The 17,919-nt window shown below is 42.4% G+C and overlaps 1 protein-coding gene across 3 annotated transcripts in view; it reads left to right on the plus strand.

Moving 5' to 3' along the window:
• Window positions 1-5,484: 5,484 nt before the first annotated feature.
• SESN3 (sestrin 3) overlaps window positions 5,485-17,919 on the plus strand; it is a 64,914-nt gene continuing 52,479 nt past the window's right edge. The window contains exon 1 of one of the 3 annotated variants that reach the window (XM_089512802.1): window positions 5,485-5,684. In XM_089512802.1, the coding sequence (XP_089368928.1) occupies window positions 5,574-5,684 (111 nt within the window). In that variant the 5' untranslated portion in view covers window positions 5,485-5,573. The remainder of the gene's footprint in view (window positions 5,685-17,919) is intronic. The other 2 variants (XM_089512803.1, XM_089512805.1) reach the window with 2 other exon arrangements.

The raw sequence follows: 17,919 nt of genomic DNA on the forward strand, positions 1-17,919 counted from the left end.
AGACATATCTTTTCGAGCGGGCCTACCCCTGATTCTACCCCCCAGTATACTCTCTCTCCCCTCCTTTGTCAGCTGGTTGAGCTGGCATGAGTTTGCTTGTTTTTATTGTAATGTTTTTAATGTATTTTAATATGTTTGATTGTATGGATTGCTTGTTGTACACCGCCCTGATTTCTAGAAGGGTGGTATAGAAATAAAATTTTATTATTATTATTATTATTATTATTATTATTATTATTATTGCTGGGGTTATTAACTGACTAATTAGTTATATTTTCTGAAGGACACTGAATTCCCAGGTAAGTTCACCAATGACAGTCGTCTTTTGTAGTGAACAGTTGTGCCCCCTACCTTGCAAGTCAGTTAACTTTTACAGCTGGATATGAATTTGATGGCCACATCTTCAGAAGGAACATGGAACACAAGATTGCTTGATTCTTTGCACTACTGGGATTCTTTGCACTACTGCTAACTAGTATACTTCTCCTTGGGCCCTTTCACACTACATAGTTGTAGCACTTTGATTCCATTTTAACTGCCACAGCTCCATTCTACGGAATCTTGAGATTTGCAGTTGTGTGAGGGGCATTTAGAATTCTCTTCTGGATTGTCTTGGTGCCTCACCAAACTATGAACTCTGTAATTCCACAGGAAGTTGCCATGGCACTTAAAGTGGAATCATAGTGTTATAACGGTGTAGTGTGAAAAGCCACTATAGCATGCCTCAGGTGGGAAGGTTTTAATTTGGAGAGCAGCCAGTCTTGTGAGGTCCCACTTACCTTCTGAATGGTACAGCCTTAGCAGGGCTTTGCTTTATTGTTGAGCAAATTGCTGAGGAGCAAACACAGTGCAACTGTGAGTGGTGTATGTCAGTTATTTGCCACTATTGTTGAATTATTGGAGTCAGAAATCTTTCCTAATCTATTGCATATCGCTCCACTATAGTTCCAACTGAAACTTCTTTCCATCAGAGGTCTAAATCCAATGTACATAGCTGTCTTCACAGATTAGATGTTTTTATTATGGCCAAATAAGCAAATAATCTTTGTAATGTGAGGAAGTGCCCTTTTGTTAGTGCTCCAGCTGTTGAGCAAAAATGCAGCAAACATCCTGTTCATGACCATTTTAACCCTACCTTTTCACATTAAACTCCTGGGGACTAGCGTCCATTATTCATCTGGATAATCTGGGCGTGCTTTGAAATTACAGTGGATCCTTGTTATACGCTGGGGTTTGGTTCCAAGATCCCCCGTGTATAACAAAATCCGTGTATGCTCAAGTCCCATTAAGTATAATGACATGGCAAAATGGTGTCCCTAATAAAAAATGGAACATCAAGGTAAATTTATACTTTTTTGGAACATTTTCAAACCGTGTATGCTTAAATCCGTGTATAAAAAATCCGTGTATAAGAAGGGCCGACTGTATGTGGAAATAAAGTACTGGAAACAAGGAACCAACTTCAGCCTCCACTTCCAGAGCGAGTAGCAAAAGATATGATTAAAGACCTTCTTGCCCCACAAGCAAGAGCCATCACTTCTTTAACCAGCTTCAAAACGGAGTTGAAAACCATCCTGTTCAGAGAAGCCTTCCCAGGCATTGCATAATTGTCGCTTACTATCTGATGTTCTTTTGTTGCCTGTTTATCGAACCATTTCCTGTATTGCTATGTATTGTATATGTATTATCCTACTTGAGAGTATGTATTTTCCCTGGAAGAAGATTAACCATCCATTATGAAGCCAAGCCCTCCCTCCAGTCCATAAATAAATAAAGGTTAATAATAATAATAATAATAATGATAATGATAATGATAATGACAAGAGCTTATTGGCTCCAGCCTCCCAGGCTGCAGCCGGGACGTGGGATGGAGGCAGGGATTATCACTCACTAGATTGCCACCAAATTGCCGGCTGCCATCAGCCTGGGTCCCAGCCGGGTCCAAGCCACACAACACCAGCACTTTTTAGAAGTCAGAAAGCTTTCCAACTTCTAAAAAATGCTGGTGGAGCACGGTTTGGACCCAGGCTGATGGCAGCCGGTAATTCAGCGTTGATTTAGTGTGTGATAATCCCTGCCTCCATCCCACATCCTGGCTGCAGCCTGAGAGGCTGGAGCCAATTTAAAACTCCAGGCGATAAGCTCCACAATTGAAACCAGCTAATCAAAACCAATAGTCATGGACTCTGGAACTAGGGAGGCAGTACTAGCTAAAGCAACCCCCCTCAAGTGTAAGTGAGGGGAAGGGCCACCCCCCAAAAAACGATCAGCCAAACTGAGCCACTGGGACTTTAATGTAGTAGTTTAACCCCTTCATGAATTATCAATCACAAGTGTACTACATATTCAAGAACACGCACGGTTCAGGTAAGCAATATAGTATGAACCCTCCATGTTTGCTGGTGTTAGGGGTACAGGACCCCTGTGAAAAGTAGAAAAACCATAAATAATAAAAAGCCACTTTTTTAACCTGAGAGAACCCCTCTCTAGGAATCTCTAAGTGGTCCATCTGGACATTGACCATAGAATTGCGCTGGAGGACCTACAAATGCCTAGAGAAGTACAAATCTCTAAGGGCTTGGACAGTAGTGAAGTAGTGAAGGAGACCCTATATAGGCACCTCTGCATTAACTTAAAAGGATATGGCTCCCCCGCCCCCTTTTGCTTGATTTTATTTTCAGTCCACTCTTGTTATCTATGGAAGCATCCACAGCTTGAAAAATATATTAAAAACATATAAATTCCAAAAAGCAAGCCTTGATTTTGCCATTATATATATATAATATTCCAAAATTGATTTTTGCCATTCAATATATATATATATATATATATTCCAAAGACAATACACACACACACACACACACACAACCTTTTTTATGGAGCAGGTGGGGTTTTAGTTTGTTTTTTCATTTTTGTATATTTTTATGTGATTTTCTGTGGGGTGTACATATTTTTAATTGTTTTGAATTTTATTGAGATTTTAAATGTTTTGTCTGTGAGCTGCCTTGGGTCCCTCCGGGGAGAAAGGCAGCATATAAATGAAATGAAATAAAATAAAATAAACCTTGATTTTGCCATTTTATGTACATAAATATTTAATAAATAAGCATTTTAATGGGACTTGAGCATCCATGGATTTTGGTATCCACAAGGGCAGAGTGACCATATTTCGTGGACGCAAAGGAGGACAAGGCATCACAAATTTAGGACGTTCGAGAAAAATGTAGGGCACGACAAAATAAAAGCTAAGAACGCTCATACAAATATAAATCCATGCTTCTTAGTCAGGCTCAAAATGAAGGATGCTTTGGAATTCCTCCTGGACAGAAGGCTGAAATGTAGGGCATGTCCTGGAAAAGGAGGACAACTGGTCACCCTGACCCCATATCCACAGCTTCTTTATCCAGTGATTCAGCCATCCATTGTTTGAAAATATGTTAAAAATATATAAATTCCCCAAAACAAACCTTGATTTTGCCATGTTATACAAGGGACACCATTATACTGTGTCGTTGTATTTAACGGGGCTTGAGCATTCATAGATTTTGGTATCCATGGGGGTCTGGAAACCAAATGCCCGCAGATGCCAAGGGCCCACTGTATACATATGTTGTGTACACACATACTAGACCAAAAAGGGTATCCCTCTTTTGTGGATTTTGGATGTCATTGTACTTTGCTATATGGCCAACACGGCTACCTGGCGGATACGTTACACATACAGTGGGGCCTTGTTATCCGTTGGGGCTTGGGTCCAGGACCCCCCATGGATAACAAAATCTGTGGATGCTCAAGTCCCATTAGATACAATGGCAGAGCAAAATGGGGTCCCTTATATAAAATGGAAAATCAAGGTTTGCTATTTAGAATTTTTGGAATATTTTCAAGAAGTGGATGCTTGAATCCGTGGATAAAAAATCCGTGGATAAGGAGAGCCAACTGTATTTTTGTCTGCCTAATAGGGGTATTAACCCAATAATCTGTCCATCAGACAACATATTGGGTTAATACCTCTAGTAGGCAGACAAAAATATACTGTAGCCTAAGCACAAACAATCACAGCAAATCGATTCTGCACAAAGGTGAACCACAAGCGGATCAAAATCGATTCAGATTTCCCCTTTGGCTGTCTGGAACTGAATCATTTTGAATCAATTCACTGGTGAACGGGAACCACAAGTGGGTTATTTTGATGCCAGAAAAAGGGTAGTGTAAACCACGATCCGATGTGAAGTCGATCCATCGATTCGGATCGCACACCGATTTATTTGTAAGTGGGAATGTGGCCCTGATCTCCAACCGGGCTGTTTCTGCTCACATTAAAACACAAACTATCTGGGTTTCGACAATATACTGCAGAAACAATCCAGTTTGAGGCCGCTTTAACTGCCCCTGGCACAATGTGATGGGATTTGGGGGCTTATAGTTTTGTGAGGCATTGAACCTTCTCTGTCAGAGAGCGCTCTGGTGCCAAAAACAAACTACATTTCCCAGGATTCCCTAGCGCTGCGCCAGGGCCTCAAACTGGACTCTGAGCCAACAAATCGCTTTATTTTTCTTGGTCTGAATGGGGTTTTGTGGTGAAAATGAATAAATAATAATAATAATAATAAACCTTTTGTATATGGGTTCTGTTTTAAATATGTGAGCCACTTTGATTACTTTTGTAGCAGAGCAGCGGAGTATAAATAAAAGTTTTTAGTATTTATTTATTATTATTTTATAAAATAATAATAATAATAATAGAATAATTTAATAATATTATATTAAAATAATAAAACAATAATGATGATGATGATGATGATGATTATAATAAAATATGCTATTTCTTTGCTTGCATCTGCACTGTGAAAATAACCCAGTTTGACACCGCTTTAACTGCCCCAGGGCTCAATGCTTTGTAGTTCGCTGTGGCACCAGGGCTCTCTCTGACAAGAGAAGGTTTAAACGTCTCACAAAACTACAAAACTCTAGCACTGCCGGTTAAACCGTTGCGAAACCGCATTACTTCCTCAGTGCGGACGCATTCTAGCCCTCCTTTTGCCCCTCCCCCATTTTCGAAACCTAAGCAACAGCGAAGGGGGCGTAACCGCTTCGGCGGCGCGTGCCTCACAGCCTCACCAACCGCCACCCTATTGGTCGAGACTAAACCACGCCCCCTTCCTCCTCCGAGCTTCCAGCTGGCTGAAGAAAGAGGGTGGAGCAGAAGAAGACACGCTTTTCATATACATCTCCGCCCATCTCTCTCTCCTGCCTGGAGATGGCAACGCTGGATCTCTTTTCCGATTGGCTGGTGGCTTTCGAGGATCGCCATTGGCCGCCGGGAGTGGGAAAGGGGGCGTGGTCAGAGCGCGCTGATTGGCCGTCGGGGCTGGGAAGGGGGCGTGGTCGTAGCGCGCTGATTGGCTGGCGCTGAGGGGTGTGCGCGCGAGGAAGAGGAGGAGGAGGAGGGGGGAAGCGGCAGTTGGAGCTGGAGGGGGGAAGGGGGCGGTTGGGGGCTGCTGCCTCGGAGGGAAGAAGGCAGAAAGCCTCCGCTCCAGCCGCCTTCTTTCCCTTCTTCCTCCGGTGTAATAATGAACAGGGGGAGCAGCGCCGCTTCTTGCCCGGCTTCGGTGCCCGGGGACGGCCAGGGCAGCGGGCTCGGTCGCCGGGTCTGTAGCAACTGCCACAAAGTCCTGAGGCAGGTGGGTGAAGAAGAACAGCCAAAGAACCCGGCGATTGATTGCAGCCTCACGGCGGGGCTCCTCCGGCCACGCCCCCCTCGCCTTCCACTCTTGGCACGGAGAAAAGTTGTGCAGAAAGGGTTGCTGCACAGCTGTGTTGGCGGCCGCGGAATGGCAGCGCTGTGTGTTGCGGACTCAGTTGGTGCCTTTAGAGCAATGAGTCCCGCCCTGTGTGTGTGTTGTGGCCTTAGTACTTTTTGGCCCCTTAAAAACCAATGAGTCCCGTCCCATATGTGTGTGTGTGTGTTTTGTGTGTGTTTTGTGGCCCCTTCCCCAGAGTAGACTCCTTTAAAGTCAGTGAGTCCCGTCCTATATCAATGTGTGTTTGTGTGTGCGTTGTGGCCACAGTTAAAGTGCCTTTAGACCCCCTTAAAGATCAGCGGGTCTCGTCCTCTGTGTGTGTTTGTGTGTGTGTTGTCGCCTCAACTCCCGAGTAGACCCTTTAAAAACCGGTGAGCCCCGTCCGTTGTGTGTGTGTATGTGTGTTGTAAAATCAGTGAATCTCGTCCCGTGTGTGTTGTCTTCAATTGGTGCCCCTTCCCTGAGTAGACTACTTAGAAGTCTCTGTGTGTGTTTGTGTCAATGCTGTGGCCTCGACCCCGAGTAGACCCCTTAAAAACCAAGGAGTCCCATCCTGTGTCTGTAGGTGTGTGTTGTGGCCTCAGTTAGTGGCTTTACCTCCAGTGGACCCCTTAAAAATCAAGGAGCCTGGTCCCTAATACATAAGTGTGTGTGTGTGTGTTGTGGCTCCAATTAGCTCCCCTTTCCCCGAGTAGACCCCTTCAAAGCCAGTGAGTCCGGTGTGTGTATGTGTCCCCCATAGACCCTCTTAAAAATGAACAGGTCCTGTCCCGTGTGTGTGTGTGTGTGTGTTGTGGCTCTATGGCTCTAATTAGTGCCCCTTCCCCTGAATAGACCCCTTAAAAATGAATGACTCCCATCCCGAGTGTATTGAGTGTGTGTTTGTTCTGGCCTCAATTAGTGTGTCTCCCCAATAAATCCCCTTAAAAATCAATGAATCCAAGCTTTGGTGAGGATTAACGATGGGATTTAAGCCTAGAGAGATCTGTGCCTGTTTTCATGGTGTGGGGGTGCGGGGTGTGTATCTCACACACACACTACAAAATGCATGGACCCGCAGTCATGCTCTGTCACAGTAAGAATTCCTGGTTCCTGGCTGTGCAGCTCTGCTCTGAGCCCACAACAAACTCCCAGAATTCCATAGCCTTGAGCCAAGGCAGTTAAAGTGGTGCTTAAACTGGGTTATTTCTCCAGTGTGGATGCAGCCAATGAGTAATACTTAGCTTCTGAACATGATAAACCTGCTGCTTGCACAACTGTTTCCGCATGGACCTTGTTGTTGTTTTGTGCCTTCGAGTCATTTCCAATTTCTGGCAGCCCTATAAGTTTTTCAGAGGGGGTTTGCCATTGGCCATCCTCTGAGGCTGAGAGTGTGACTTGCCCAAGGTCCCTCCAGTGGGTTTACATGGCTGAGCTGGGATTTAAGCCCTGGCCTCCACAGTCCAACGCTCAAACCACTACGCCACACTTGCTTGTGTGTACTACTTTGTGTGTATTACTTTGAAACATGGTAAACATGCTGTTTGTATATATCAAAAGAGTACAGGGAGTGCTGGCAATTTGTTGTTTCTTAAAAACCTGCCTTTGCTTGTTAAAGTTGTGCGAAATAAGAGGGAAGTGTTTTGTAAGGGAAGGAGAGAGGGAAAAGGTTTGTCTTGGGAAGCAAAAACAACTGAAGGTCTTGTGGCACCTTAATGGGTTAACAGATTGTATGCAGCTAGTGGGCAACATCTCATTTCATTTGAAGCTGAATGATTCAGATGAACTTGACTGTACTCCAGGAAAGCTTTGTACTGAATGAAGTGTGTTAAGTCTTCAAGATGCCACAATACTCGGGCATGTGTGTCAAGTTGCATATGAATGAACAACAGCATGCAGAGCTTCTGGCAAAAGGAAAGGCATAGAAGAAACCACCTTAGCAGAGTAGCACACAGAACAAGCTTCTAAAGATGAAAGGGTGCTATCAACGGCAAACAACTATGTATTATGTGTGTATACTGTACGTATGGACTCATACAGCTTAAAAAACACAATGTAGTGTGGCCCAATGCCTTTTTACTCAGAAGTACCTTAAATGTGTTTAAATGTGTAAAAATAATGTTTACTCATGTTTACTCAAATCTGTGGTGACACACTTGGATTGCTCTGGCAGTTTCTGGTCACTGCACCTAAAAGGATATTGTAGAGCTGGAAATGATCTGGGGGCTAAACCAGGCCCACTTTGAGGAAAGACTGCCACGTTTAGGGGGTGGTTAGCTTAGGAAAAAAGTGAATAAGGACAGATATGATACAAGTGTATAAAATTATACATGATGTGAAGAAAGTGGATAGGGAGTATCAGAAACTGGAGTGATCCCATGAAGATGGTGGGAGATTAAGGACAGATAAAAAGAAGTACAACTTCACACTGTGTGTAGCTAAACTAGGATTTACTGTCATGTAAAGTGGTGAAAACCACCCATTTGGATAGATTTACTATGATTCTGTGTTTCTGTGGACAAATTCATGGGTCATGGGACTACTGGTGGCTACTAATATGATGGTTGAGGAGTGGTGGACCAGTCTGTCCATCTGTCACTAGGAATGTGAGTCCACTCTGGATTTCAGTCCAAATTTTAAAGAAGCTGTTTAACTAAAATGCAGAGTGGATTCACCACCCCAATTGGCATGGCCTTCACCAGCTGTAAATGCTGGACAAACAAGCCTTTAATGCTGGTGGAAGAACCACAGGGCGAGGGGCATCCCAGGTTGGGAGCAACCACTGCAGAGGCAAGGGCACTTGTGGTGGTCCCTGGCTGTTGGGAGAATGATCAGCAAAGGCCATTAGCTTGTAAGCCCACCGGGAATGCAGGTGGGTCATTCGCTCCGAAGGGAGAAGTGGGAGATACAAATAAAAATTTATTATTGTTGTTGTTGTTGTTTTAGACTCAGGATTTATTGGTCTTCATGGATGAGGGGAGCTCTTTGGCAATAGCAAGTACATTTCTATACAGCTTATCAGTGCGCTTAAGCACTCCCTAAGTGGTTTACAAAGTGTAAGCTAATTGCCCCCAACAATCTGGATACTCATTTTAGCGACCTCCTTGGAAAGATGCAAGCCTGAGTTGAGGTTCAGCCCTTTTGCTGGTATGGAACTCACAACTTTATGATTTGTGAGTGAGTGGCTGCAGTACAGGCATTTAACCACTGCGCCACCAGGCTTAGATGACATTGAGTATTACTTTGCTTCAGAACATTCTTGTACAACTATTCCCACATTGCCAAAACATGGGGACTAAAGATACAGGGAGTGCTGTTGCCAAAATGACCTGCTTGTAGACTCCCCATAGCATCTGGCTGGCCACTGTGTGAACAGAATGGTGGTCTGTCAGAGATGCTTTGGCTAAAGATTTATGCACTGGCAGGAAACTGAACTGCATGGCCCATGGGGTTCCTTGCAGTGCTACAGTTGAGTGCTTTTATGGCTGCATAAGTCTTTGGTGTGATCCAGAATGTTTTCTCTTATGTTAGATATGTGTGTAGATCACAAGTCTTTATTTTTCTGGTAAATAAGTAAATAGCATGGGCTAACTTCATGTTAATGGCTGAATACTTTCTGCATTATTATCATTGAACATTAAGACATGTTTATACTGTTACAGGACAAATACCAAAAAGCAGGTTAATGGAATGCATGCTTCTCTGTCTTTAAATCTGAAGAATTACCAACTTTAATGCTTACTGTTGCTCACTGTGAACATATTATGTATGGAGCAGCTAAAGACCAGCACTTTTAAATCCCATTGGCGGGTTACAAATCGCCATTAGGGACGTCCTGAGGACGTCCCAGTTTGAAAAAGGGGCGTCTCTTCTAGACGCCCCTTACCCTATCACAGACTCAGTCCGTACAAAATGACAGCGGGCACCGCCATTTTGACGTAGCGAGTGCGCCCTTTGGCACTTGCGGCGCCTCTTCCGGGGCCTGAGAAGGAGCGCAATTTCCGCGCTCCTTCTCTTCAGCCGTTTAAAGGCTGCAGTTCCCGGGTGCTGCAAGCGGAGGCAGAGCCAGACCTCTGCTTCTCAGCGGCCTGTAACGTGCCATTGATTTCAGCAGGAGAGACTTACTGTGTCCAGTGAAATCCCCAAGTTGCTTACATTTGGCTTGTACGTGTTTGGCAGCCTTATGTATCCTAATGGAATTTTTATTTTGCTGCTTCTGTCTGCTGTACCATATGTAGCTTTTTTTGAATTTTTTATAAATGGTCTTGTAAAACCTTGAAAGCTTAGATTTTCAAGGGTTTTAGAATAATTCTTGTGTCAAAATTATTTTTTCAGCTTTCATTCTTTTTTCCAAAGGTTCAAGTAAAAAAAAACTTTGTGTGGATATAGTTTGTGCCTTCTATGGCTGTCTGTCACATTGGAAGTATATGCTTTACCTTCATACTTTCACATTTCATATATTAAGCATGTGTACATTTAAAAAAAACACTTCATGACATATTTGAGATTACTCTTGCTTTCTCTTTCTCCTTTCCTGTAACTTTAATTTCAATTAGAAGCTCTTGACTTTATCCTGTCACCACCTCCCATGGTGTTTGTTTTAATCTAACAAATCAGTCCTGATTCCCTTTTAGAAAATATTCTCACTTTGGTTCTATTGGAGCTTTTAAGGAAGAACACCACAGAACTGAAATGTGGCTGTCAGGTTTGTTTCTCCCTATGTACGTTGCCCATCAGAATAGTTTTGGAAAGCTGATTGAAGAAGGGTCAATATTAAGAGTGGGGAAAAGCAGTGGTAAGGTCAAAATGACTGGTTTGTTTTCCTAAATTTTGGGTTGGAACTATGCATAGTCATACCCATTGAAACCAATAACCAAATTAAGAACCATTGATTGCAGTAGGACTAAATCTGAATCCAGCTCAAAGGTTCTAGTCCCAAATCCCACCTAGAATATAATGTATAATAAAACTAAACCATGGAAACCTAGACGGTGACCTTCTGCAAGTCACTGTCTCTCAGCCTGAGAATAAGGCAAAGGCAAAGGCAAATCTCTGAACTAATCTTGCCAAGAAAACCTCATGATAGGTTCAGCTTGGTTGTCATAAGTTGGAAATGACTTGAATGCCACACTGGCTCTTGAATGGAGGGGACCTTGATTCAAATAGCCACTGAGCCGATTTAACCCTGTCCCTGACTGTGGTTGTGAAAGTAAAACATTGCTCTGTGGAGGATGGGCAGGATAAAAATGTTAAAATGAAATCCAAGCAATAGGAAATTCCTAGCTTGATACTTGGCTTTAGGCCAGAGTTCCATAGTTTAGACGTAACAAGTAGCTCTGGATTAATACAAGCCAGAAGGAAAGCTCTGAAATGACACCCAAAGGGAGGGATTAAGTAGGAGCACTTGATCCAAATGCTTGTTCTCAGGTTTGAGCAATTGTCCAGGCCCAGTCAACATAGACTTTTACCCTGAGGGTAAACCAAACCTTAAAGAGTTGCATGCTATTTTCGGATATTCCAACAAGCCACCCTTCAGGAATATTCTAATCAGTTTACCTCTTCTCAGTACATCTGATTAACTGAGCGCATTAGTTGAGGTGCCTCTTGTTTGTCCAGTGCAAATGAATTAAAACTGCTGAGCTGTGCAAATGCATCAGCTTGGAGCAAGTAAGGCAAATGCTGTTGTGCTGTGTGTGCGTGTGTGTCTTTGGCAGCCTTCTAATTATATCTTTGCAACGAGGTTGTTCTTGTAGATATGAAGAAAGCATGTAAGTCAGTGAGCTTAAATATTTGCACTCTTTGTCCCAAAGCTGTTTTTCTTTTTCTTCCTCTGTGGGTCAGGCCAAGTGCCAATCAAAGTTGTTTTTCAAGCCATGTGGTGAAATTGTAGAACTCCCCCCCCCCCAACACACCACCACGAAGAGTCTGGCTTTGGAAAACAGCTGTGGGGGAAGGTTGGGAGGATAGTGTACTTTAAAAAAAGTGTTCAGTGCTATAAACTTCTGCAAATTGTGTCTTGTGCTAACAAATGTGGATGTTTGGTACGTGCATTTATTTCCCACTCTCTCTTCCCCACCTCCTAAACTCTTGGATCATGTTACATGTCTTGTACTTGATCCCTCTCTCTCTCTCCCTCTGTGTGTGTGTGTGTGTGTGTGTGTGTGTGTGTGTGTGTGTATGTGTATGCATGCTTTGTGACTTGTGAAAAGTTTGATCAATATGACGAGCATAAAGGAGTACAGATTTTAACTGTGTCATGACTGATCCAGGTATTCTTGGCTTGGATGAGCAGTTCCTTCACTCTCATGTTATATTCCATTTGTTGCTCTAAGCCACTGTGAGTCAGTCCCAAGTGATGGACTCCATTTTCACTCTTCTGATCTCACATGGACTGGAGGAGAATAGGGTAGTGGCAGCTATCAGGGGCACGGTTTCACCACCTGGCAATGTAAGCTCCTCGGTCACAGTGCCACGTAAAGTTTTTAGATAGTATTGCAGCTAGGAAATTTGAAAGATGAGGGGGAGCAGAACCACATACACCCAGCTGGTGCCTGGCCCTCTGTTCCATTGGGTGCTTGGCCCCAGATATGATAGCTGGTAACTGGGGCCAGAAAGTGTTACTAAATTCATTGAGCTGTTTTGGTTTAAGGAATACCTTTGAACTCTCTCAATCTGCACTCATTTTATGAGAATTAAGCTCCAGCAGCAATCCTCAGCATTGCTATGAACAAGAGTGCAGAACAGGAAGCACCTCAAAAAGAGGTACTTCCTATTACTGGGATATTGAACTACTGTTGCTGCCTTTGACTCAAATGTGTTATCACCACATGTACTGAGATTGTCTGTGTGGACTAGGAGCAAATAGTGAAACAATTTGGGAGTAAATTCTACTGAAACTGAGTCTTCCAAATAATGGTAGATATGAGACTTAGGCGCATTATAGACGGGCCTTTAATACGCCCCCGTCACATGCTAGGGGTTGGCCGAGGACCTAGCGTCCATACCGGCCTCACCCCTAGCATGTGACGAGGGCATAAAGATGGCGGCGCCCTATACACACGGGCGCCGCCATCTTTACGTGCTGGACGCATTGTGTCCGCACGTGTCACCCCGGAAATGACGCCGCAAATGCGCCCCTTGCGCTTTGTGGCTCCTCTTCCGGGGCCTGAGAGGGAGCGCAGTTTCCGTGCTCCTTCTCGGCAGCGTCCGGGAGCCGTGCCGTTTAAAGACTGCGGCTCCCGGATGGTGCAAGTGGCGGCGGCAGCAGACCGCCGCAATCCGGCGGTCTGTAACGCGCCTTAGTATCTTTGAATATGTTCCTGTTGACCAGGAGTAAGCAACTTGTGGCCTTCCAGGTCTTGCTAGCTTGTGTTTCTGAACAGCCTTAGCCAGCATGGTTAATGCTGATTTGGTGGTGTTGCAGTCCAACAACTGGAGAGCCACAGGTTTTCCTCTACTGCTGTAGATAGTATTAGACTTATGCATCGGGCTGGAAGATGAACACTGGCTTGGTTGGTGATTCTGAAAAAGTTGTTCCTATATTTGATCTTCATCAGCAAATTAGCAGTCATTGTGACCTGCCTGACAGGGTTATTGTGAGCATAAAGGAGGTGATGATGTGTTTATGTCCACCCAGTGCCTTAGGTATAAAGCAAGTTAATTAGTGAAATGAGTTTATTTTCTCCATAAATGTATGTTAGAGTGAATGGGGTGGACCTAAGGTGACATGACAGTTCTGATAAATTTGTGATTGACTGCTATCCAGAGTTTTATTAATCTTCATTGTGGTCTTAATGGGATTTATACAGCATCTAGTATACTATCAAGGCTACCTATATGTTTAATGAGTTGTATCTAATATAATTTTAGTAACAGTTTGCTTCTAATCAAATGGTGCTGTGGATATCCTATTATTCTCAAACAGCTATACAAATTACTATTGTGCATGTAAGTCATAGATGGTTATGACTTGAAGACTAGATGCAGAAGTTTGTTCATGGATGCCACATTCCAGATAGCATCATTTGCTTACCAGGGAAATCTGTGCTGATTGTGCAAAGCTGTACTGAATTCAGTCCTGATTTCCCTGGATTTAATATGCAGTACATCTATATTTCTACTAAGATGAAAGAACCAGGGAAGGCCGTTTCAAATATTACCAGGGTTTGCCACTACATGTATACTTGATGGGGTGTCATAGCCAAATATTGGACATACACTTTTGGACACTCATTTGTTACAGTGTAGACTTCATATGTGTTAATGTAAATTTAAGTCTTAGACCTTGTGGTGACTAGGCCTGGAGAGAAGTGGGACCATGGAAAGATCTTTTGCCTAATTTGTATCACTGTTAGTAAATTGGCTTCTTGAGACCTTGCTCCTCTACTCCAAGGATGCCGCAGTATTTGCTGAGGGTGTGGACTGATTGCTCAGTCTGCCCCTGGTCTCTCTTTACTTTCCAACAGTCCAGAGTCCCCCAACCCCTAACAAGGAATTGAATCACTTCTGCTAGTTAAATGTCTCAACATGTTTTGTTAAGACAGCAGCAGGGTGGGGATATTCTCTTCAGTGTCTGGAGAAAACTGATAAGTCTTTTTGCAATATTAATAACTGGGAAGTGCACACCCCATTTCAAACCCCTGTAATTGTCTTAGACTAAAACCACTACCTGTCTAAATGTGATCTAGCAATCTAATTTTGCAAGTGCCAGGTACCCAGCAATTATGAGTACTGTATAGGTATGGTGGACAGAAACACTGGCATCTCATTTTCATGAGAATTCATGAACAGTTGATAAAACAAGATAAGAAATTTCATAGAGATTAACTGAATGAGCTTGACTGTTCAGAGAAAGCTGTGTTTAATAGAAGAAATCAAAACACTGCCAAATATTTTACCATTGGGTAACTTTTTTAAAGATGGTTTCAGTAAGCAAAGTATGACTGAAATCAAATGGAACTTTAAAAGCTTGAGAGTTCCCTCTACTGTATTTTTTTTATTTTTTTATTTTTGGTAATTTATATCTCTGATAAAACATTTAATCGCTTTTCTGTCTGGAAGGTACTTTATGAAAACTCAATTTTTAAAAAATTAAATGGACCTGAGTCCTGACACTCTTACTTAATCCTTTAATTGAACATAATAGTTTCCAATGAAACTGAAACTCTATTCAAAGAAGTAGTTATACTCATTGCTGCTAATACAAGCCCCAAACCCTATAATGTTCAGGGTGTTTTAATACCTCCCACTAGTTCTCAGCATTGGGTCCCAGATGATGTTGGTCTGCAGTTCCCATTATTTTTTTAGTAGTATGGCAAGTGGGCAAGAGTGATGGATTTTGAAATAAACAGCATCTAGGGACCCAAGGCTGGATATGAATGCCTTATCTTTGGGAGCTGAGACTAATAATCAGAATTAGAATTCTGTATCTGCATCCTATCTCCATTAATGTAGCTATGTTTGTCTTCTTATTGAAGTCAAGGTCCTGGTAGGATGAAGCAGCTGATTAGACTTAGTAAAAATGGTTGATGGCATCCAAAATGTCCCCAAAAGCCCACCTTTCTGAAAGCATGAATTTCTTAGAACAAAAACAGGATTACATGGTTAATGTTGTATGTGTGTGTGTTGTTTTGTTTTGAAGATTCCAGGTTCCAGTCCCTTCTAGATGTTTTAAGCCATTTCGCATGGAGGTTCCTTTTCTCTCATAGCTAGAGTTGTAGATGTGATGCAAGTCCACTGTGGAGATTATTTCTGTGCATGCTCTGATGGATCCTTCTGAAGTCTCTATCCCTTCCGAGCACAGATTGTTGAATTTAGCACACCTAGCTAATAGGCTGAACTACAAATACTATAAAGATATAGGGCAGAAACACTCAGGACTGCAGTATAGGGTGTGCCTACTTTTAAATGAATAGTATGTTACCCTCACTCAAGCATTGCTAAAGAGCAAGGGTCCTCACTCATACCATTAGTATCAGATGACCCCAGGGTACAACAAAAACAGTATTCTACTACTCATACAAAAGCTTGGTTGACTTTATGAAATATCTCATAAAGTCTCATAATAGGCGGTCAGTTGACCAGCATGTCAACCCTATGTTATAAATAGACTTATGTCTTACATTAGATCAGAATCTATATCTAGCATAGCAAAATACTCTTCTCAAGTTTCTTGTTTTGGAAATGTTTGAGAAATTACAAGAAATTGCAGCCATCATTATCATGAAAAAACAGAATCTGTATCCATTCTAAATATGGTGCACTGTAATAGGCAGTTTCCAGAATGACACAAATTTTCGAAATTAAAATCATTATTGACAAGAAACTAGACTTCTTTTGGACATTCACAAGTATTGGTCTAGCCGTCTTCTATCTATCATTTAATTATTGAATCCTAACATTCTTGTAGTCTATCAATTTCTTTTCTCATTTGCTAAGAGATAAGTATTTTGTTCATTGGGGTGTTTCCTGCCGCAAGGTGAGAATAGGTATAGAATTGTCACCTGCAGATCCAGGTTTTCCTACCAGCTAAAGGCAAATCAATCATTCAAAACCATAAGGTTGCGAGTTCAAGACCAGCAAAAGGGCTCAAGCTTGACTCAGGCTTGCATCCTTCTGAGGTCGCTAAAATGAGTACCCAGATTGTTGGGGGCAAATTAGCTTACAGTTGTAAACCACTTAGACACTGCTTAGGCGGTATGAAGCGGTATATAAATGAAGCTTGTTTGTTTTGTTTTTATTGCCAGAAGTCTGAACAGAGGACTTGCAGAGGACACTAAGTGTGTATGAACACAGGGTGAGACTCTGCATGCAGTCCTAGGGCCACAGCTCGAGGAAATGTTATGGGAATTCTGGGAGTTGTCTTAAATAGTAATGTTTCCAAGCTTTGGTCATAGGGACACAGGTTATCTACCCCTGTTACAAAATGAAATCACTGCTGTCTGTCAAGAACATTGAGATAAATGTGGTCTTTTTGTGACAATAACAAGCCCATTTTGATTTCTTACATGTAAGTTTTTACTTTCTGTCTTCCAAACTATACATTGTACTTTCGCCTTAAAAAAACAAAGAAACAACTGCTCTAGTATTTTTGTATTTGTCAAACCCAGCTTTGACTTATCAGCTGTGAGAATTTCATTTTTGTAACTTGTTTTGAGGGTTTGTGTGAGACCTGAAGCAGAGCAAAGTAGAAAAGCGCAACACTGAAAAGCTGGGAAGGCAAAATTACATGATTTCTTTCATTTCCATCCTTAATCTCACAAAGTGCTAGCTGTAAAGAAGAGACCCCTCATAAAAAGATACTAAAGACGTTACTTACATGGATTTTTTTTTTAAAAAAGAGGATAATATACAGAATGTGTAGTTAATGTGTATTGTTAAGAGACAATACAGTCCTGGCGAGTTCTTCCTCATTCTGAGAATGGAGCAACAGTATAAATCTATTGATAAATTAATTTGGTTTAATGGTCAGATTTTCACCACTTCAAAGAAAATGTACAAAATGTCAGTGTGAAACTTGATTTAAACCACTAATTTCAAGCAACCCCCCCCCCCTTTTCTTGATTATTGAATGTTATATCTACCTTCTGCCTTTATGTCCTTCTTTAAAAGGCCCAGGTGATTGCTGAGCACAACAGTGAGGATATACCCATGAAATTACCTTGATTTGAACTTGTCTATCTTGTCTAAAGAGGTGTTAAACATCTCTTTGTATTGCTTCTGTGCTGAAACGCACCTCCTCAATTTTCCTCTCACCAAAAAACAAAAGCATCCATTTGTGATTGGTTAGATATGCTTGGCCCTGTGATTAGACCAATGGGACAACTCCCTCAGGTATTAGATCTTGGGAAGACACAGTAGCAGCCTCCCCGCTCTTCCTCATGACCTCTCTAGCAGTTTACTTCTGTTGGTGGAGAGAGCTGTGTCTATGCTACATAATTTGTCCTAGGGCTCCTAGACCAATGATCTGCCTCATGTGGTAATGACACTGTACCATTGCTTGTGTTTAAGTAAGGTTCATCAGCTTGTCTGGCAGCCATGTATCATTGCCATGTTTGTATGTAATGTGAATTAGACTCTAATAAGTCAGCATGGTGTCATGGTTTGAGCACAGAACGAGTACTCTGGGGATGGGGGA

The sequence above is a fragment of the Sceloporus occidentalis genome, unplaced genomic scaffold (assembly GCF_023333645.1).
Source record: "Sceloporus occidentalis isolate IW3139 unplaced genomic scaffold, rSceOcc1.0.p SCAF_2, whole genome shotgun sequence".
In the NCBI taxonomy this organism is placed as follows: Eukaryota; Metazoa; Chordata; class Lepidosauria; order Squamata; family Phrynosomatidae; genus Sceloporus; species Sceloporus occidentalis.